Source organism: Diaporthe batatas, assembly GCF_019321695.1.
Source record: "Diaporthe batatas strain CRI 302-4 chromosome Unknown Contig00003, whole genome shotgun sequence".
Classification (NCBI taxonomy): domain Eukaryota; kingdom Fungi; phylum Ascomycota; class Sordariomycetes; order Diaporthales; family Diaporthaceae; genus Diaporthe; species Diaporthe batatas.
Window position 1 is genome coordinate 4,665,819 of NW_025408550.1, and position 21,639 is coordinate 4,687,457.

At 53.6% G+C, this 21,639-nt stretch overlaps 8 protein-coding genes across 8 annotated transcripts; 6 read left to right on the top strand and 2 right to left on the bottom strand.

Moving 5' to 3' along the window:
* Positions 1–85: 85 nt before the first annotated feature.
* Positions 86–514, top strand: KVR01_002079 (uncharacterized protein; the record flags this gene model as incomplete). Its single annotated transcript, XM_044786167.1, has 2 exons — positions 86–440; positions 504–514. 2 exons carry the CDS (start codon positions 86–88, stop codon positions 512–514), a joined length of 366 nt encoding a protein of 121 aa, XP_044647094.1.
* Positions 515–2,869: 2,355 nt separating this feature from the next.
* On the top strand, positions 2,870–5,395 carry KVR01_002931 (uncharacterized protein; the record flags this gene model as incomplete). Its single annotated transcript, XM_044783433.1, has 4 exons — positions 2,870–2,932; positions 3,048–3,624; positions 3,679–3,776; positions 4,319–5,395. The coding sequence occupies 4 exons, from the start codon at positions 2,870–2,872 to the stop codon at positions 5,393–5,395; spliced, it is 1,815 nt and encodes a 604-aa protein (XP_044647946.1).
* Positions 5,396–7,101: 1,706 nt separating this feature from the next.
* On the bottom strand, positions 7,102–7,404 carry KVR01_003131 (uncharacterized protein; the record flags this gene model as incomplete). The annotated part of the gene is made up of 1 exon (XM_044782510.1): positions 7,102–7,404. One exon carries the CDS (start codon positions 7,402–7,404, stop codon positions 7,102–7,104), a length of 303 nt encoding a protein of 100 aa, XP_044648146.1.
* Positions 7,405–9,175: 1,771 nt separating this feature from the next.
* KVR01_003630 (uncharacterized protein) lies at positions 9,176–10,412 on the top strand (the record flags this gene model as incomplete). The annotated part of the gene is made up of 3 exons (XM_044781745.1): positions 9,176–9,192; positions 9,255–9,739; positions 9,814–10,412. 3 exons carry the CDS (start codon positions 9,176–9,178, stop codon positions 10,410–10,412), a joined length of 1,101 nt encoding a protein of 366 aa, XP_044648645.1.
* Positions 10,413–11,246: 834 nt separating this feature from the next.
* On the top strand, positions 11,247–12,907 carry KVR01_002844 (uncharacterized protein; the record flags this gene model as incomplete). The annotated part of the gene is made up of 4 exons (XM_044792482.1): positions 11,247–11,399; positions 11,586–11,675; positions 11,763–12,403; positions 12,721–12,907. 4 exons carry the CDS (start codon positions 11,247–11,249, stop codon positions 12,905–12,907), a joined length of 1,071 nt encoding a protein of 356 aa, XP_044647859.1.
* A 1,840-nt stretch (positions 12,908–14,747) lies between these two features.
* Positions 14,748–17,681, top strand: KVR01_003758 (uncharacterized protein; the record flags this gene model as incomplete). The annotated part of the gene is made up of 9 exons (XM_044792929.1): positions 14,748–14,937; positions 15,023–15,149; positions 15,217–15,385; positions 15,468–15,602; positions 15,669–16,246; positions 16,308–16,581; positions 16,680–16,855; positions 16,933–17,110; positions 17,176–17,681. Exons 1-9 carry the CDS (start codon positions 14,891–14,893, stop codon positions 17,679–17,681), a joined length of 2,190 nt encoding a protein of 729 aa, XP_044648773.1. The 5' UTR covers positions 14,748–14,890.
* On the bottom strand, positions 17,678–19,522 carry KVR01_002745 (uncharacterized protein). The gene is made up of 2 exons (XM_044788989.1): positions 18,990–19,522; positions 17,678–18,892 (listed from the first exon to the last, which is right to left on the bottom strand). Exons 1-2 carry the CDS (start codon positions 19,197–19,199, stop codon positions 17,777–17,779), a joined length of 1,326 nt encoding a protein of 441 aa, XP_044647760.1. The 5' UTR covers positions 19,200–19,522; the 3' UTR covers positions 17,678–17,776.
* A 184-nt stretch (positions 19,523–19,706) lies between these two features.
* On the top strand, positions 19,707–21,113 carry KVR01_003462 (uncharacterized protein). Its single transcript, XM_044786391.1, has 2 exons — positions 19,707–20,002; positions 20,066–21,113. Exons 1-2 carry the CDS (start codon positions 19,869–19,871, stop codon positions 20,844–20,846), a joined length of 915 nt encoding a protein of 304 aa, XP_044648477.1. The 5' UTR covers positions 19,707–19,868; the 3' UTR covers positions 20,847–21,113.
* Positions 21,114–21,639: the final 526 nt, after the last annotated feature.

Here is a 21,639-nt window from a genome sequence, read left to right on the forward strand (position 1 = left end):
TAGGGCATCCATCTCGACCGAGATACAAACACCGTGAGATACAAACACCGCACATTGTACCAATTTCATCCAAATCGGCCCCAATATGCATCAGTCGGAGATTACTGGGGCCACCCAAAAGACCATCGACACGGAAGACGGTGAGGCAGCCCAGTCCTGTCAGGAAGCCATCATCACCTACCAAAACACTGAGCCTCAGACCGCCATGGAGGTCATTCCGCCAGACGACCAAATGATAGACGACCGAGGTACCGATATCGACTCTCTCATTCATTCCTACAGCTGCTTCAAACTGTCATTCATTGTCAAGATGGCATATCTGCAGAACATCAAGGCTCTGAGGCCCGATTTGTCTGCGGAGGACACGAAGCAGGAGGAGCAGTCCTTGGAAGAAACTCGAGCGCAGGCAATAGAGGCGTGGGAGAAGATCCGAAATATTGGTATCTCATACGACGAACAAGGCCTAGACTACTTGAAGTCGTGTGCTCCGCGTTGTAACTCAGCGAGCCACTAGGGAAGAACTCAGGTACCACAAACACATTCCTCCTTCTGTGCGGGCATAATTGCTTACAGGGTATTTTGTAGGACATCAGATACTTCGGCGCAACGCAGACGAGAGTCTATGGAGCATCTGGCTTCCAGCGTTGAATGACATGGAGCGACAGTCCCCGGGATCGACGGAGCCTCGTATAACAACCATGGAAACCCGGGGGCGGGGGCGGGGGTGCGTTCAATGTCAGAGGATCTGAGAAATAGGAGTTCCTAGCTCTGAATTGGTGGTGATGACTTAGTCCGAGACAAACAAGCATAACTGCCTGCCTGATCTTACCCACGGGTTCCTCCAGTTAATGCCGTGGAGTGAGGCAGCATTGACAACTAGGCACTTAAGTACTTGGGCACTATTGACGTAGGGGACGAAATGGAAACGCTGGCTTAGGAAGCCTCATATAGAATATGTGGTAAAATGTTTAACAATCAATGAATAGGCGAAATCCCATCTCACGCTAGTCTTATAATTGTAGCTGTCTTGTGACTGGCGGCATTTAAGCTTGCGGTCCCAGAAGGAAACCGCAAGAAACGACAGCATGTTGTCAGTGCAAAATGTATGACCCAAATAGCCTAATGGGACATAAAGAAACAAGAGTATGACGAGGACTCGTCCTAGTCGCCGCTAGGAGTGGAGATGGATCATGAGAGGCTTTTACTCTTGAGCTCGATGGTGACCATGCCTTTCTGTCAATCAGGAATTAGTCCCACATCGTTGTCCCGGAGTCGAGATCGACGTCAACCAAGGCCTGTACGGCCTCTTACAAAGCGTTTGTGGCACCGTCAGACAGTGACACGCCACATTCGGTGACCAGCTCAATTTCGTCACCTATCGTGTTTGTGAAGCACAGGGCCCGGGCCTCTCGTATTTTGGCAACCTTGGAAGGGAACCAGTCGACCTCTTTCTCCACCAACCCCAAAGAAAAGCAGACCAAGAATCATAAGGGCACCCTTACCATCGGGACTACCAGAGCCACGTAGATTTCCCACCACTGGAGAAGGCCATTGCCTTTGTGTAACGCTCATGATGGGTACCGCCTTATCCACCCAGGACTTCTCCAATTTCAAGCACGATTGCTCGCATACAAGCTTCAGCGCGAATGATACCACGCTTATCGGAATGGACTGCAACAGTGGCGGCAGCACTACTGCCCACCACCAGTCACGCCTCAATCTTGACCTTTGCCTCTCTTATGACGCCCCCAAACTGGTCGCTCACCAAGGGTATACCGACCAACGGGCCAGTTTGAAGTATAAGTGAAAAGAATGCTAACATATTCTGATAGTGGCGGCTACATCTCGACTTCAAATTGCACAGATTGCAACGGTGACAATGTCTATGACTATAGCTGTAACTGTTACGCCTGCGGTGTCTGGACCCTGGCCCATATTGACCTAAGTAGGTTATCTGGCCTCTTGATCTTGCGAGGGAACTTCGAAGCACTTGTTCTAGGAAATGGTGACTAATTATATGGTCCGTCATAGCAACCTTGATCGGAGTCAATGAGACCAACGGCGCGATCTGTTGCAATGCCGGAACCGACGAGGTCCCAGCTGTGCGCTGTGGAGACCTCCAGACATTTTCATGATACAGGAGATACAGGAGTAGGAGATTGCAACTTGGACTTGGCACCTGGATATCTTGGACCCTGGCGCATTGATAAGCACCTGAGGCGCATTTGCCATTCAAGGGGAGATGGTGAACTCGGAAGGAAGGTGAGCGGGCAGTTATCATCAACGTTGGAGCGACGGCCTGTCTTGGTAACCTGGCAGTCCTTTGATGCTGGACTCACCCCAAGATAATAGCAGGACATTAAATGATTCTAGACAAGATCTTGTAGCTGAACATTCGAAGCTGAATCTGGGGTGCCTCATCTAACTACCTAGGTACTTAGGTACCTAGGTACCTAGGTAAGTGTGAGGCCGGCAGGGTTAGGACTGCGACCGCGGCCCCGAACGGCCGCTGCGGTGGAATGAGCTCCGAGGTCGTCAATGCCCGTACTGCTTGGCGGCGAGAAATTTTGCGAGACCCGACCGCGGCCCTGGAACTGGACGTCCTGTCAGGGACCCAGGGCCCCTCCAACGGCGGAGCTCCCCGCCGGAACGTGGTTGTTGCGGGTCTTCGCCTCTGGTGGAAACACGGTCTGACCCTGGTAAACTCAACGTGCAACTTGCAACTTGCGAGAGCTGCCCAGGTGTCAGCTTTCTGCTCATCCTCTTGTCAGCCGTTTGTTCTCATTGTTTGTAGAATTCGTCACAGACTTGTCACGTCCACTCACCTCTCATCCCTCTGAATCTACAGCCCCCTCGTCAAGCCGACATCATGGGCTCTGCTCCTGTATCCGAGCTGCCGGCGCTCAAGACCAACCCCAAGTACATCTTTTTCGTAAGCATCACTTCTCACCTGTAACGGGTCTCGTCTTCCATGTTTTGGATTGTTCTAGAATGCAACACTTGAGGGTCCGTAGCAGGACTGACGATGTCAAAAAACATTCGACCAGACCGACTTCGATGGTACTATCACACTGCAGGACAGCAATGATTTCATGACCGACAACATCGGTTTTGGTGCAGCGCTGCGCAAGAAGGGCAACGAGGATGTGCTCAATGGCAAGCGTGACTTTAGGGACAGCTTCCAGGAGATGATGGACAGCATAACCGCGCCGTACAATCAGTGTATCGACCTTCTGCTGAAGAACATCCAGCTCGACCCAGGGTTCAAGGAGTTCCACGCCTATGCAAAGGCGAACAACATCCCCATTGTTGTCCTCAGCGGCGGGATGACGCCCATCATCAGGGGGCTGTTGGGACACCTCCTCGGTGAGGAGGCCGCCAGCGAGCTTCAGATCGTGAGCAACGACGTGAAGGCCCGGCCGGGCAAGAACATCAACGAGGAGAGAGGATGGGAGATTGTGTTCCACGACGACAGCGGCTTCGGGCACGACAAGTCCCTGGAGATCCGCAAGTACTCGAGCCTGCCCGCGGGCCAGCGACCGTACCTTTTCTACGCCGGCGATGGTGTCTCGGATCTTTCTGCTGCCAAGGAGACTGACCTGATGTTTGTGAAGGCCGGGCGAGGTGAGTCTATCTGCCGAACCAAGTCCCTTGGAATTCAAACTAACTAGGCTGCAGACCTCGTCGTGTATTGCGAGAAGGAAGACGTCCCCCACACCACCTTCACAAGCTTCTCTGACATTTTGGCCGATGTCCAGAACGTTGTTTCCGGAAAGGTCAGCGTCGAGGACACCGCCGGCGGTCGGGCTTAAACTATTGGCCCGCGGGCAGCATGCTTAGATTTTTGCTTTCCTCTATTGTCCACAACGATAGATTAGACTGGGATAAAACATGAGTCCTCCGATAGATGTGTGGTATAAGTCTAGATCTTGCTTTTTGTTTAAAGAGACTACTCATGTCCTTGCTCCAAGGCTGGTGATTGTTCAACTGGATGGGGTGCTGAGGTGCAGGGGCCCAAGACAGCTGCCGCCAGCCGGCCCGCCGGCCAGCCTCAGCCTATCGCTTATCGATTAACCATTTATCGATAAGCCCGCTCAAAAAAATGTTGCGCTCTGCCTGGGTTTCTTCCCGCGAGCGACTGAAGATACCCACCAGTTTCCTCCTCTACACTCCATTAGCTCAAGGCAGTCAGATAAATCATGGCTCCATCTACCACTGCTGTCGCCAAGCAGGGCGATTTCTCCATCGATCCTGACCAGGTACTACACTGAAGATCTAATTCGGCCCGCTGTCCCATCATACTGATCGTCTGTCTCAGGCATTGAAAGCGTCCAAGGCGCTCCTGGCCCACATCAAGAAGACCGCCGTGGAGAGTGCATCCAGCTCCAAGAAAAAGAACCTCCTCGATGCTGCCGATGCCGACGAGAGCCTGTCTGTGGCCGAGACGCCAGTCTGGCTGACCGTCACTACCAAGCGACACATCCACGACTCCAAGGCTCTGAAGCCCAACAAGATCTACCTTCCTCACCCTCTGCATACCGATACCGAGTCGACCATTTGTCTGATAGTGGCTGATCCTCAGCGGCACTACAAGAATGTTGTCGCATCCGAAGACTTCCCCGAGGAGCTCCGGAAGCGTATCACCAGGGTCATCGACTACAAGCACTTGACTGCGAAGGTCAAGCAGTACGAGGCCCAGCGCAAACTGCTGGCCGAGCACGACATCTTCCTCGCGGATGACCGTATTATCAACCGGCTACCAAAGGCGATCAACGTCTTCTACAAGTCGACCACCAAGCGGCCGATCCCAGTTGTCTTCCAGGGCAAGAAGCCCAAGAAACAGGGCAAGCGTGTGAAGAGGGACCCAGACGAAGTCAACTGTCGCTCTGCTTCAGAGGTTGCTGCCGAGATCCAGAAAGCGATTGGTGCTGCCCTTGTAAACCTGTCCCCCTCGACCAATACTGCCGTCAAAGTAGGCTATGCGGGCATGCAACCGAAGGCACTGTCGGAAAACATCATCAAGGTTGCAAATGAGATGGCCACCAAATTTGTGCCCAAGAAGAAGAATGGCATAAAGAGTATGTTTGTCAAGGGGCCTGAGACTGTGGCGCTGCCAATCTGGCAGGATGAGGAGCTCTGGGTGGACGCAGAGACCGACGTCGTCCCTGATGGGTCTGAGCAGGCAAGGGCAATTGAGGCCCGAAAGGAGCAAGCTAATGTTGGGAAGAAGCGAAAGTCAATAGACGGGACCTCGGACGACGAGCCCAAGGCCAAGAAGGCGAAGAAAGCAGCAGTGGCTGACGGCAACGACGACAAACTTGACAAGCATATTGCCGAGCGCAAATCGAAGCTTAGACATGCCAAGAAGAAGGCCACTTCAGCTATGGAAGATTAAGAGCTGTTTGATGATTTCGCTTGCATTTTGAGGAGTCGGGCGTTTGTCGAGTATTATACATTCGCAAAGAAATACCTATGCAGACACAAAATGCATCACTGCCAGTGTGTTTAATGAGGAATTTGAAAACTCGGTCACAGGTCTCCTATGTTTCGTGGCATATAAACTGGAATCACTATTTGATGCAATTCTTTTGCGCTAGTCTTGCCTCGAGTCCCAGCAAGTTGAAAGAAGCGCTGCTATGGCTCCTACAGGGTGGAATTCAGAAACTGAGCAGGCAATAGGAACTGGCCCCCTACTGTGAGGACAAAGCCCACCGAGCAGTGGCGGATTGTCTTGTCCACCAGACATGTTAGTGTCCCGAATCATTTTACCGATACGTCCAGTCTTGGTGGGACACTTACACGGGCTGGCGTGTTCATTAATTGCGACCAATCGCTACCAAGTTCGTACGCACTGATGAGCACCCACTATCGATGTGTAGCGGCTCTCCCTGGTGTTTTGAGCCATTATGGCGCCTCGCATTTCTAGCCTCCTAAAGTGAGTCTCCAAGTCAATCTTGACGAAATTTTGTAAAGTGTGCCATTCGGATTTGCCACCTTGCTCGCACAAAGGCCAGCATGGATAATGACCAGGGGAAGACCCGCTGCCCAGATGTACGCCACCTCCAGAAACAAATATCGTCAGTCAGCTTGGAGGTAAGACTGCGCCAATACCATCCCATGCCCTTCGTCAATGCCCTTCGTCAAGTTCCAGAAGGGTACCTTTGACTGGCCGTGCAGTTGTTTCTCAACTGGCCTCTTCCCTGCCGCCGCGTGAGAATCGAGTTCTCGCGAGAGAGGGCAACGTGCAGGCAAGCTGCCAGCACGTTGGAGACCTCTTCGAACTCCGTCAACCGTTGAAAAGAAAGAATTTCACAGCGAAAACATCTTCAAAACGCCCATGTGATCGAGACAGCATTCAAGGAGCAGCAGAGGACTCCTAAGGAATTGTATGAGCAAGAGAGAGATCGGCCTATACGTTCACCCACGGTTCCTCTTTGGGCAAGGGCTTCCGGGCACCTCATATACAGAAACAGTCGTCAACCAAATTGATGTGTGAATATGCCCCTTGTGATGAGCCCGCTATTCCGGGGGTGCCAGCATTACGGGCGGAACGCCGTGTCCCCGAAGCACGAGAAAGCCTGCGGGAACGAATGGGTGTAAAACAAGCTGGATGATACAGAATTATCTTTGGGGTACGAAGAATGGGAGGATGGCATCGTGCCTGCGTCGATTCCCAGAGGGTCCGCACCGAACGGTTGGTAGCTTGATATGAATGCCTAGACATCTTTGGGTATTTCTATTTCACCGATGAATAACTTGAGCCCCTGATAATCTCTGCCTCAGCTGGTGTGCACTAACTGCCGGTATCTTGATCCCCGGAAAGGTTGCCAACCTCACCAACCTTCGTGCTGCTTGTGGTGTTCTTGTCGCAACGTTGGTGGTGGAAGAACTGTGGGTTTGCTGACCCCGGGAGGTAATTAGTTGTAGGACCGCACGGCTTCCGCGTCTCTGGTATCTCCTCCCGGAAGCCTGTCTCGTTCATTTCATATGCTTTCGACTCCGTCTTCTGTCTCTTGCCAGGCATCTTCAGCGAATTGGCACGCTGGTATTTTGCTCATTTGTTTTGTCTAGGCATCCGTGAATGGTGTGGACGTGATTCCATCAATCACTCTTCTGATCGCCCTCTAGAAGACCCAATCCGAAATTGATTAGGTTTGTCACAGCTGCCTTGGCCTGGCTCAGAATGGCGGCCACCTTTTCCACAGCGGCATCGCTAGCTCCCGCAATGAGACCTAATACAATGCCCGCAAGCAGCGCTAAGGGAATCGCCAGTACAATTCCAAGAATTGCGCCGGTAACAAGGCCTACGCCGATCCCGAGAAGTATGCCTGCCAAAGCCCCGGATGCTGCACCTAATGCGAGGCCGTAGAGGACACGCTTGAAGAACTGAGAGACAGCACCCATCGTCGACGATGTGAGGGTTCCAAAGTATTGTATGTAACTGTTTGAGTGGTAGGGTTGTAAATAATGAATATGAATGAGTGACAAGGGCAGAAGGTGATGAAGTATTATTGACTGGCGCCGTTTCATAGCTGAAGAATGCCTTGATTTTCTACGACATGGAGAAACTCAGCTGCCTTTGACGTCATCGGGATGACTGAACTGTAGTGCTCATTCCCGCGCCTAGTTTACCAGGTTTGTTGTATTTTCAGTATCGAGACGAAAGAACCTGAACGACCGAGAGCGCTCTGGACTTTTGGGACTATTGCTTTGGTTGCGTGTGTATGAAACCATGTCCAATCACTACAGTCTCACTGCGGGCGCCGAAGGATAGGGCAATACCGTTCAAATGTTACCTACCCTAGGTACTTTAAGTACCCAGCCATTCTTTGGCTGCCCGACGGTATCACCACGTCTGCATCATTACTCTGTGGGTGCAAGACTCGACAAGTCCACTCAATTTGTCAGGATTAACAGAACTTGAGCAGGGGCCGAGTGAAGCACCAGTCTCAACCATGTTGTTCAGGCTCTGGCTTCTTCACAGATTCATGGATGCCAGACATCAGAGCGACGACTGCATCGCGCTCTCCGTCACATCAAAGCTGATACCAATGCAGCTGGGAGCTGTAGGTGGATTGCGCCCAGATGTGAGTGGCTTCACCAGTAAAAGGCCAATGTCTACAGTTTTGCAAAGGACAGTGGTAATGCAATTGCCAAATGGCACATTGCACTCCTTCCAAGTTTTGACACCTGGGAAATATAATATTCCCAGCACGGCAATGCCGCTTAATTTAGGCCAGCTTTATCACGCATTCATATTGCGGAATGAGGCTGATAGCGTGGAATAAAGCAGCCATAGGTTAATTCTGCACGTGGCGGAACGTCCAAGATCGATCGTAAGGAGTTCCTATTAGCACAGAATCTGAGTTCCAAGAGGCATTCGGACATGCCCACGTGTCTACCGCATCAAAGCCAAGGTGCGAATGCCCAGGTGTCTCTTTTGCAGAGAGCCAGGGAAAGCCTGCTCTAGACCCCGCCGAATGTTGGGTCCAGGAGTATTCCAAGATAATTCCAAGACGGCAGATGACTTCACAGAGTTGCAAAATAGACTGCGCTTCGTGCTCGTGATTTCTCGCAAGCCGGCCCATGACCAAGTTGTTGAAGGCGGCCCAAAGCTACCTGGGTACTGATCCGTGGATATCAACCTTGGAATTGAGGCGCAGGTGCGCCGCGACGTCCATGGGTGAAGGTTAAATGTCACCCACCAATCACAGTCCAAGTCTGTGTCCGTTGCCATCAAATCCTAGACAATCCAAAAACCTCAGGTGTTCAAAATGAGGAGGGGGCTTGTTCTCGGGCATCTTCCATATACCGAGGCCTAATAAATAGAGATACGACAGGCTTTGCCCCATCTCATGCGTCCCCAGGAATATCCACCCGCATTGCACGAATCATGGCAAAATGATGGGTCCGTTTGACGCTTTTAAGTGGTTCAAATCGCACCACGATGTTTCAATTGGCCGAGTCGAGACCCTGGACTTGCTGTGCTGCAGCACACTTTCCGCGATAGTGAAAGCCGCCGAGCATTGGCCCTCCGCGGGTGTCCGAACTATCAAAACTACTATATCTTGCGGTGCTCGTCCATGCTGGGCAGTGTCTGCGCTGCAGATGTTCGCACGGGACAGGATCACGCCGCACGCACGGAACTTGGACACTATCACCGACACCGGATGCTATGGCTAAACTTTTCCTGTAAGTGAAGTCAATATGAGGGAGGTCTGGGCTGCTACTTGAGATTGATGATCTGAATTCAGAGTCGGCGGCACCGGGCATGTTGGGGGTGCTGTCCTGGATCTACTTTACACGGAGCACCCCCTCTCGACATTCGAGGTGCTCGTTCGCAGTGAGGACAAAGCAAAGAGACTGAAAGCCAAATACCCACGAGTTCATACTGTCATTGGCGATCTCGAAGACTATGCTTTGCTCGAAGCTGGAGCCAAGAAGGCGGAATTGGTTATCAATGCTGCCCCAGACATTACTCATGATGCCGGTATTGCCGCGATCTTGAATGGCCTTGCTAGCAGCGCTCGAGATCGCAAGGGCTATTACATCCACACCAGCGGCGCTTCTTGTATCTATGAAGATCCGGAGCCGGGCAATGAACCTCGAGTTTGGGACGATATCGCGGACATCGACGAGTTGCTGGCGATGCGCCCGGACAAGACTCATGTCGTGACTGATAACGCCGTGCGCGCCGCCAGCTCCAAGGTGAACGTAGCCATTGTATCCCCCCCAGGCGGTATGTTCGCGAAATCATGATGAAAATTGTGAAAATTGCTATGAAGCTGTTTGCTAAGTAACGCCTTTGTTTAGTTGCGGGTGTGAGCCCTTCTATCGAGCACCCCTTTCCTCTGGCAACTGGTGCTTACATTTTCACGACACAAGCATTCGACTCGGGATTTGAGGTAAACCATGGAATCAACCGGATGGCAGAAGTAGACGTGCTCGATCTGGCTCGCGCATACCTCATCCTTGTGAACAATGCTGTGGAGGCTCTTCAAAATGGCACCGACGTCCCACATGAGCCTGCCGGCTTTCCGCTGTGGGGAAGGGAAGCCTACTATTGGGTCGTCGGGCAAATCATCCAGTTCCACGACCGAATGTCTGAGATTGTGCCGTCGCTTCACAAGCTTGGTGTCATAAGCCGACAAGAAATCAAGACAATGTCTCAGCTGGACCTAGTGCGGACCATCGTCTCGGGAGGCAAGGAATATGACCCAGATGCCCCATTACCTCCTGCGGACTCGTGGATGCTTCACCTAGGTGTGGGGCTGAGTTCTCATATGTGCGTACGTTCAAGCCGGATCGAAAAACTCGGCTGGAAACCTGAAAGGCAGTGCGGAGCGAGAGAGTGGGAGTCCATCTTCACTGGGTACCTGAGTCTTCAAAAGGACCGACAGGGGTTGAAATAGAGAGAGCGGATCAAAGGGAAGGTCTAGGAGGCACGCTTGAAAGTATGGCAGTTGGGGCTAGGAAGTCCAGGAAATCAGAATGGCTCGGTTCGATCCCAATGAATTTAGAGTGAAGAAGTTGGAGGATATAGCGCTCTGTTTTTCAGCATTGAAATCCATCCAGTTGATCACAGTCAGCATGCATATGCAGTGTTTGAGGATATCTCTATTAGTAGACATGAAGTTTATGCTGTACCCTGAGCTCCATAGCTGTATGTCACATGATCTCTTCAGATGCGTGGATGATAGATAAGGAGGTTGAGTCAGGCGAATGGGTTCAGCATTATTTGAAGAGGCGAGATGCAGACCATCCAAGTGCTTGACCAACTAGCAGCACTTGAGCAAGGTAAGTGTATGCCCCCCCCCCCCGGAAAAGAAAAAGAGAACCTAACTCGAAGAATTGCAAACAAGCTCCTAGATTTCATTCAAAAACGTGGCAATGATTTTTGCGTTATAAAGTCTGTGAATAGCTCAGATCAAAGTATACTTCAGTAATCAAGCCGTGCAGCGTGCATCTGAGGTAACTCGGGTACTCTCCCGAGCGGGACCGGAAGCACTCCCGACAACGGCCAGGGCGCCCAGTATCCCGTATGTAGCCATGCCGGCCGGCACTTCTTAAGATTCCTAGTGGGAATCTGTCAATCATTCACAGCGGAGCATTTAAAAGGTCTACAGGTGGATTTGTGCTGCTCAGCGGAAGCGCCAGCGTGTTCAGCCGGGCTGTGTTGCTTTGTTGTCCAGCGCAACCCTTCAGGAAGCGTTCCACCGAGCTCAGAAGATCCGACATTGGTCATAATGTTCGAAAATGTGCCTCCAGGTCCACCGGACCCTGTGTTTACCTTGAAGAAACTAGCCGATGGCGACCTGTCACCAAACAAGGTAGATCTTGGTGTTGGTGTCTATCGAAACGATAGTGGTGGCTACCATGAACTAGAAGCTGTCAAACGGGTGAGCTCTGACTGATGACGGTCGGTTGTGTCCTTATAGATTGCAGACAATCTGACAACCGGTGTGCAAAACAATCAGGCAAAAAGAATCCTGGGTGAAATGAACCCGGGCCATGATGTGCGTGTACCCCTTAATCGTGAAGCAACCTCGAGCCGGCTGGACTGACGAACATCTCGCGTTGAACAGTACGAAAGCACTATTGGGAACAAGAACTTCTTGAGGCATGCTGCCGAGCTCATATTCGGAAAGTCTAGCTCGCAAGTGAAGGATGAAAAGGTAATGACCCCCTAAAATATCCGTAGATGTAAGGCATGGACGAGAGTATACAAAGAGAAGCTAACGAGTACTACACGGACTCCACAGGTGGCTACTGTGCAGACCATTTCTGGCACGGGCGCCAACCACTTGGCCGCTCTATTCCTACGACGCTCCCCTGAGTTCTCAGACGCAACTGTTTTTATTGGGACGCCTGCATGGGGCAACTATGAATCAATCTTCAGCCTGGTCGGAATGCGAGTAGCCAAGTACAAGTACTACGATGCCAAGACCGGCGTCGATTTTTCAGGGATGCTGCGAGCCGTTGAGACGGCACCGGCCAGGAGCATATTCATCCTGCAAAGCTGCTGCCACAACCCGACGGGCGCGGACTTGACAAAGGCGCAGTGGGACCAGCTAGCCACGACCTTCAGCAAGCGCGAAGTGCTTCCGTTCTTCGATATTGCGTACCAGGGCCTGGGTGAGGGCCTCGAAGACGACGCCTACGGCATCCGCCGGTTCGTGGAGCTGGGCCTCGAGGTAATGGTGGCACAGTCATTTGCCAAGAACTTTGGCTTGTATGGTGAGCGCTGCGGCGCGCTGCATGTTGTCGGGAAGACGAGGCAGTCTGCGGATAACGTTCGTGATCAATTACGGTCGCTGATCCGCGCTGAGTTCTCATCGTCGCCTGCGTATGGGTCGCGTTTGGTGACCATAGCTTTGGAGAGCAAGGAGCTGGCTCAAATATGGTGGGTCGGCCTGTTTCCAAAACGAACCGCTCTACCAGATATGAATGCTAACCAGTATAATCATTGGTAGGCGCGACGAATTAGATTCTATGAGGGAGAGGCTAGTCTCGGTCAGGCGAGCTCTGTACAATGCAGTGGTCAACGAGTATCGAGTGAGTCCTTTCATATATTTGCACAGGGGCGAAGCCAACATGCTAACAGTTTGTAGGTACCAGGCGACTGGTCAGTGATCACATCAACCCGTGGCTTATTCTGGTACTACTACCTGGGCACCCTCCCTTCCCCCCGAATACATGGCTGACTAAATTTCTAATCAGCTATCTGCCGCTGAATAAAGACCAATGCGTGGCATTACGAGATGAATACCATGTCCACCTGCCAGAATCGACGGGTCGTATCAATGTTGCCGGGCTGAACGGCGGCAACATTGACTATGTTGCCAAGGCAATCAACAACGTGGTGAAGTCGGGAAACGGCCAGTCACACCGCGAGGCACGATTATGAGTCTTGGCCAGAAATTGACTTCAGGAGGTCGTGTTCATGGAAGTTTTTAAGGTAAATCTTGGAGTAATTTTGCAGCCGGTGTTTGGCAAGCCCTTGTTCGGATAGGAGAATGACTCGAGCCTAGGACACTTAAAACAAGACCCAAGCTCGTGTTTATATCCCGGGGGGGGGAAGGAATCATCGAAGTAGCGTGCCTGCAGGCTGGCAAGACGATGACTGCAGAAGGCTTCGAATCCACTTTACAAATGACTTATTGTCAGGACACTCCGACCACTTGGTCCCTTGGTCACTGGGATGTCTGTGGCAGACACGAATATATGCCATCCGTGCATTGATATCCTGGAGCCAGCCACCGCCTCGTTGTGATTGCACATGCGCACAGACTTCGCCGTGACTGGAACGACAATAGCTTGTTGCTCTACCTTCTCACTTGCTTTCGCTGGTGTCCCTTCCCCCACATTTTGAAGCCACGTAGGATTGGATGGTCCAAGGAAAAGCTGACAAAAAGTCTAGATATTCCCATCGTGGTTTAATGTGCCATGTCCTGAGCTTTCGCGAAGGGCCTGGTGACGGCTCGTTCGACGACATGTCAATGTACTTATGAGCTAGTGAAATATCAATTTCCAAGCTTTATGAAGTTTTTCACATATCGTGCACGATGTGACCTTGGATGGCGATTTTCCAAAAAGGTTTCAACCAGTCCCAAACCACTCTCAAGGGCTCGGCAGCATATTCCTCTCTACGGCTTCTTCTTGTGGGGTCCAGCTTGCACATGCTTGATGTAATTCTTGCATGTAAGAAGTGGGAGAGGACCTGACCAAGGAGCCAGCAGATAACATGGTATCTCTGCCGATTCTACCGATATGGACCTCGTGCTCACGAACCGGTGGGGGCAGATACAATGCGTGGCACAGCAAGCTTTCCAGAGCCGCGCCGGGTGATTAGGATTTGTCTCGGATAGGCAAGCTTGAGCAAGAAGCATTCTTCTCAAGTAATAACCATGCACCCCTACCCCTCCCCGTCCCAGTCCCCGCGCAGCCGCAGCCACAGCGGCGAAGCTAGGTTTCGAACCAAGGCCAGAAGAAGCTGAGCTGTTGGGGATCGTGATCACACGTTGGGCCCAGCTCTTGCGGTGGACAAGTCAGACGGCGCGTGACGGGTCTCGAGTAATTGAGGGCCTAGACCTGGCCAGAGATAGTCGCATGAGGCGACCGGGACAGGTGCCGATGGCCACCGGCAGAGCCGACACGCAGGTGCACTGCTGGTATCGCAGGGTGTGGGGCCAAGGATTTATGCAATTAGCCCGCCTTGGTCGGGCTGGCTGGCTGGCTGGCTGGTCTGCACGCCCATGATTCAACATGACAACGCCGACGACGTCCGCACGGAGGCACATGGCTGCATGAACACGCCCACTGCCTGCCCGTCATCGGCGCAAGGGTTGATGCGTTGTCGTCAGGTGGAGGCTTGACGAGTCGCCGTCTCAGACTCTCAGCCAAGGCCAGGCGAGGTGGCTCACTGGTCAGCGAGGCGAGAGAGCAACTCTCCCAGGGCTGCCAGAAGCGGTCCAGCAGGGACGCCCCTACCGTGTAAGTTGCCCACCCACCTCTTCGGTGTTGTGCTGAAAATCTGGGGAAATGCGGGGGAGGCAGGCGGCTGATAACAGGGTCCCAGAGATACGCGCGATACCGCAAGATAGGGGGTCCAACCAAGAACACCGCCTATCTACGGAGTATGGACGGCCCTACGCTAACAGCAGGCTGGCAGCCTCCACAGATAACGCCCCAATCGCTCAGGGCCCGAATGCCCAGGCCCAGCCTCTCTCTGAACTGCCAGAAGAGGCACGGATACCTCGGTCGACAACAACGGGCATTGTCACGTCCAGCGCGGTGATCCCAAAGCCAGTCTGGTCTCACGGAATTCACAAACCTCACGCTCTCCTGAACTGGCCGGAATCTGGAATTTGTTGTGTTTGCTGTTGTTGTTATGGAGACGTCGACTGCGAAAAGGACGGCAAAACGATCATCCAACGCGCAAGTGCCCCTAATCCCCACTCACTTCCCGCCGCCACCAAAAACCAAGGCCTCTCTCATCTAACACGGCATTCACATGATGTAGATGCTCTCGTTGCCGCAAGCAAAAGATCAAGTGCTCGGGGCTGCAGCCTTGTGAGGGGTGCAGGAAACGCAAGGTCCCCTGCAATTTCGACGACAGCGAAACCAAGGTCGTCGTGTCCAGAGCGTACATGCTCCCCCTTCCAGAATGCCAGCCTCTCTCAACCTTGAGCGTACTGAAAGAGGTCTTCCAGGTACCTCCTGGACCTACAACGGAGAAGTGGACGCCTAGAGCTGCACCACCCACCCTCGCCGCCCCCAGCTGAAGGCTGTCTGCCTCCTGCACCACCACCACGTCCCGCCGCCGAGGGCAGCGTGTCGGCCCTGTCAGTATCAGCTCAAGGCGATGATGGCATCTACGAAGATGGTGTGTCGGCCCAGCTTGCTCTCAGACAAGTCCTACCGTCCAACCAGAGACTGACCTCCTCCCTCCCCTGGGGGCCACACAGGCAACTCCCACATCAATATGGACCATGCCGTCCACAGCGGCTCGTCTGAGGACCAGGGGTTGAACCAGGCGGGCATCACAAATGCGCTCGCTGCTTCACCGTCGACCTTCATGTCGACATCAGACGGAAGAACCTGTTTGTCTTGGCCCCTCTTTGACTGCCTTCCCACCCCATCATGTCGACTGACACTGCTTCAAATAGTCTACCTCGGCACAACATCAAACTGGTCCTTCTCCAGCAAACTGTTGCAGATGGTCTACGAGTATCTGCACCAAGCCCCGTTGCCACCCTCTATGGTGCTCTTTGATGGTAGCGCCTACGATCTGGGTTGGAATAACAGGGACGGCTTGTTGGACACCAGCTCCCCATCGGATTCGGTCAAGGACCAACCGTCCATGGCCGTGCCGAGTCTCGACTATTCTGAATATCTCATCAATGCGGTCAAATTCCACTGCGGGCAGATTTTCCACCTCTTTGACGACAACGATTTCCACCAGCGTCTTCATCAATTCTATGCCGAGCCCGACCGCCATGTCGCACGGGAGAACGCCGGTCTGTGGTACATACATTTTCTCCTTATCCTGGCCTTCGGGAAGATATTCGTCATGAAAAAGCCATCGGGAAAACGCCCATGCGGGGCAGAGTTCTTCCTTAAGGCCATGCAGATTCTCCCGCCTCCACACATTCTCCATCACGACCCCGTTGTCGCGACCGAGATGCTTTGCTGCATAGCACTTTATCTACAGTCTGTCGATCACCGTAACGCCGCGCATTTGTTTGTATGTCCTTTCCATGGCCTGTTGACTCGCTTGGTCTCTTTCAAGCTGACATAGGCCTCAGATCGGCCAAGCTATGCGGACCGCTCTTTCCTACGGGATGCACACAGATATGCCAGTTGTCCACCTTGGGGAGCCGCATGTACAAAGGTGTCGAAGGATCTGGTGGACAGTCTACATATTAGATCGCCAAATGACGAGTCTGATGGGCCTGCCACAATCTATCCAAGACGGCGATGTACACTGTCGCCTTCCCGTATATCAAGGCTCTCCCCAGCGGACGGCTTCCCTTGACCTTCATATCAAGCTAGCGCGCTTGATTGCCGAGGTCAACAACAGTGAGAAACTTTTCCCGGTCATCGCACATCCGTGTTCTCTTTCCTTGCCACCATGTTGTGACCCCGGTCGACAGACTGACGTGGCCATTCCCTTGTAGCTGTCTACGGCGCAAATGGCAAGCCCAACAAGAATTTCTTGCTCAGCACCAAGGCGGCCCTGGGGCATATAGCAGTTCTGGCGAGCGAGCTCACCAAGACCCTACCATTGAGACTGGATCAATCTGTCGACGGGGTGTCTAGAATGTCGGCCTCGCTTCATCTTCTTTATCACCAGGTATGAGAACTTGTGGGGGCCCCTTGTTCGCAAATACCCGTTAAGCATCATTGACCGACCTGTCTTCATATGAATAGTGTATCGTGCTGGCAACACGGCCCCTAGTCTTCTGCTGCCTGAAAATAAGGCTTGAATCGCCCGCGGGTTCCAAGCCCTCCACACCAGATCGGTTTGGCACTGTTATTCAAATGTGTTTGGAAGCTGCCCAGCAAATAATCACAATCCTCGAGAGCCTGCAGGCTCAAGGCCTACTCGGTAAGCAGTATCCACGTTGAACCCCCACGACTGCAAGTACAGTCTTTTGCTTACGCAAATTGCAGAGACATTCCTCTCGCTGGACCTCGACCCTCTCTACGTGTCGTCGACAGTCCTCCTCGTCGCAGCAGCTGTCGACAAGGGCCTATTGGTAGACCGTGACTCTTGGGTGCGACGATCACTTGCACTGCTCGAGGACATCGAATCAAGCGGCAACCTGATTGCCAGCTGGCGCAAGTCAGAATTCCAACGACTTGATGAGATGCTGAATGAGATCTCTGATGAAACCCGGATCAAGCCCCCAAGTTCGTCAGTGGGATCTGCTCCCTCCGAGAATCTTGGAGGCACTTCGTTTCAGGGCAACTCATTTCAGTCAGAGCCGGCCAATATTCCTCTGAACAACCCAGGCTATATGCACTTACCACAGCCCGGGCCGTTTGATATGCCTAACACCACCATCGGAGGTGGTGATGACTTATGGGCGGAGCATATATTGGCCATTGCTAGTTCTATCCAGGACGAGGATGTTGAATGGATAGACCGCGCAATAGTGGACAATAGTATATGGTAAAACTAGCTATTGATGCGCTACGCTACTAAAGAATGAGCCATGCCTCGAAGAAAAGTCCACAAGGAGTGTCGGGTGTCACGGCGAGAACCATGCAATCACAGCTTGCTCTCCCTACCAGCCTTCTTGATGTCCGCAAACTCGGTTGTCGTGCCGACCCTCCAGCTCACAGCACTACCCCAGTCCCCTCCTGCCTTTGGCGGCTCCTTCCACCGCCACCGCGCGTTTGTCTGGCCGCTCGGGGAGGCCAACAGCTCAGTGATCCACTTTCCAACTATAGGGAACATCTTAAATCCATGGCCTGAGTCGCCCGACAGCAGGACCACAGAGCTTGAAGAGCCGGGCACGTAGTCGACCACAAAGTCCGAATCAGCGGTGTCGGCAAACCAGCACAGGGACTTCCGGACGAACGGCCTGTCCGCCAGCGCAGGAATCGTCTGACGCAGCAGCTCCCGCAACTTGGCCTCGTCCTCAACGGGCAGGAAGCCCGTGCTGTCGGTGTGCTGCGCAGGCGGCAGCGACACGCCGGTAGCGCGGTCGGTGTTGACGAAGCCTGCGCCCATGGGACACAGCTTCAGCAGGTGAGTGACCGGGTCGGGCTCGAAGAAGAAGCCCAGGTCACGCGCGTAGACGACGGGGATCCCGCGCAGGGACGAGCTCTCCTCGGGCGTTAGCTGGATGTGCGCGACCGACCACGACTTGGCGTGCACAAACTGGCCGGCGCCGGCGACCAGCTTGGATGCCACGGCGCCGGCGGCCACGATGACCAGCGAAGCGGGGTGGAACCGGCCGTCCTTGGTCCGCACGCCCTTGGCCCGCTTCCCGCTCGTGCTGCTGCTGCCGCCGCCGTCGTACACGATCTCCTCCACGGCGCCTGCAGTGCGACCGAGCACGAACTTTACACCCCGCGTCCCCGCTGCCCGGTGCACCGCCCTCAGCGCATCCGCTGAGTGAGTGTAGCCGTCGAAGCGGTTCAGGTAGCCCTTCCAACCCGGCAACGGGCCCTGGAGCTGCCAGGTTGCGTCCTGGATGTCGGTCTTTGAGTCCAGCGGCACCACGAACCGGCGCAGCTCTGGGTGCCTCTCTGCGGCCGCGCGGAACCGGTTCAGCGTGTCAACCGCCTTTTGCCCCGCCTTGCCTGATGCACAGTGCAGGAAGCCGACCCTGTGGAAGTAGGGAGAGAAGAGGGGGGATTTCCAAGCCTCTGAGGCTTCCTTTGTTTCGAACTCTGATTAGCAAGAACGCTTGGTAATTCAATGGGCTTGGCCGGCTGTGGCGTTTTTGAGCCAAGGGCAAGCAAATGTCACTCACCATGGTCAGATCTGTGTACCAGGGGTCCTCATATTCAACACGCATGATCTTGTTAAGATCATTGGCAGCCGAGTACCTTGACGGAACCTCATCGTCCTGCTCGAACACGGTGACGTTGGAGTAACCATTCTGAGACAGATGAAGTGCCGTTGAGAGGCCAAAGGCCCCTGCGCCAACGATGATAATGTGATCTTGTTTCTGTACGCCCATCTTGCTGTTGTTTGCGGTAGTACGAGGTGGCGTCGTGCTTGAGCGGGTGCAGTTATGCGGGCATCCACAAGATGTAAATACTCTCGGTCTGCTAGTCCTGGGCTGTCTGGCCCTTTAAGGAACGGCGGATGAACGTGTAGATGAAAACAAACGCTGAACCTTGCTCCACCAAATCGTGTAATTCACAGCAGGCAAGCGAGGAGCGCGCTGGGCTGATATTCCACTCTCGTCGACCCAAGACGAACTCGTGCCGATTCGTCGTAGATAACAACTCCATTCTCGTCACCATTCATCGTCGTCGACAAGTGTGACCACGGGCCGCCGTCCCGTGCCCGGAGGCCGGTGGTATCCGTCGTATCTGCCCCTCCTTGGCGTCTAGTCTTGCTAGTATCCGCCTCGGGACGGCTTCCGAAATGCGATAAAGCGGGTAAGCGTTACCGGCCCGCGACTACCCACCACCTGGGCAGCCAAAATGCCCACATGAACTCTAATGCAGGATACCACTGATAGGCCTCTGGGGCATTGGGCATGTGATGACCCCCCGTCAGTGCCCAGGTGAGCGGTGCTGGCCATGGACAGCCCTTTCGGCCTCCGTCCTCTTGTGGCAAGCACCAAGAAGCCGCAGCTGGAGTGCGTCTCCAACTGTGATCGTCGTCTTTCACCAGCAGCATGGAACAAGGGCCACACCAGGGCACCTTGGGCGGCCGTGGTGAAACCGACTTCAGCCGTCACCTGGTGGCGGACACAATAGCAGCGGTCACATCGGCAGCCATCATCGCCCCCATCATAACCGCCACGGACAGGTGAGCAACCTTGAGACCAATTTCATCCCAGAAATCCCAGCCCACAGGCTCATGCTTTCGCAGGTCCGTCGTGGAGAGTGTATCAACATCAAGCCCGCTACTCAGGGCTCTGGCCAAGAATCTCCTCTGTCCATTCACCCACCCGCGTCGCTTCTTCGCGACCAAGCCCGTCTTTGTGGTGTGGACCCTTTACGCGGCCACATATCTCACGGCCAACGTCACAGAGACGGTGTGTGAGAAGTACTTCGCGGTCGAGAAGGCCCTGACGGGGACCATCGTCTCCTCGGCCGTGTTCATAGTCAACACGCCCCTCGGCGTTTGGAAAGACGTCCGCTTCTCACAGATCTTCAGCTCGCCCCACGGGCCCCAGGCGGCCAAGATATCACGCGCTGCGGCGCAGACCGGGGCGGGAAGCCACAAGGCCATCTCGCCTCAACCTGCAGCACCGAGGAAGATGCCCACCTCCGCCACGGCGGCATTCCTCGTGCGCGACATCATCACTGTCTTCGGCTCCTTTGCCCTCGCGCCACAGGTCTCGGCCATCATCCCGGACTCACTCGCCCACACAGCCCAGGCCAAGGCCTCCGCGTCCCAGCTGCTCGTCCCCGCGCTGACCCAGGTCGTGGCCACGCCCGTGCACCTTCTTGCACTGGATATTTACGGCCGCCCCGGGCGTCAGGGGTTCGCGGAGCGCGCTCGCAAGACGCGGGAGAAACTTGCCTCAACCACCGTCATGCGTGCATTCCGGCTCGTCCCGGCGTTTGGGTTTGGGGTCATCTTCAATAATCACATGCGCTCCTCTCTTAGAAGCAAGAGTACTCAAGAAGATGGAGCCGGGAAATGATGATCACGAACAATTGGCCAATGCCTGGCTTGGCCAGGGTGCCCAGCAGCCGCTGATGTTGGCTATGAATGGGCTGGGTACAGAAGCATGAAATTTCTTAATTGGAACCAGCAGACAGTTGATTTGATATATGGTTATGTGCTCAGAAGGCGATTGGAAAGGACAAGTAAAAGGGGCTCAAGGTATCCTTGTGGCAGCAGTATGTTGTGGGCACAGGCACACCCATAGATATTAGATTCTCATCAAGACCATGCTACCGATACATAATAACCAGCAAATGGCCTGTTTTATTTTGTCTCGGAATATGCCATTAGCCCTCACGTCGAGGCTGCCTCAGGGTGATTACTTATCTGCTCCACAATTCCTCAGGATGGATGCTACAACGGCATTGCTGACAATGCCGCTAATTGCATATATTTCCACAAACAGCTGCGCGCATAAGGATGAATAGCCTCAGTCCACAGCTCCTCCAAGGATATACCAGCTCAGAGGGATAGCAACATGTCTCGAATCAACACTATACTGATATATCTGCTTAAGTATCTTCGTCATATAGGACATGAATTTTGCTCACATTCCATTGACCCCGGGCAACCAAAGATCCCACACCCACTGTCTCCACACGATTGAAAGTTGCTCCAGAAGTACGCGGCTCGATCTTTTACTTAATCCTTACCTCCTAAGTTCCTGGGTTTAGACCTATCTGTCAATTTTCACTTGAAATTATGTGATCGTCTTTGGCAGATGCCCCGCATACGACAGATAGCATGTGAAGGCCATTAGACTAGTTACT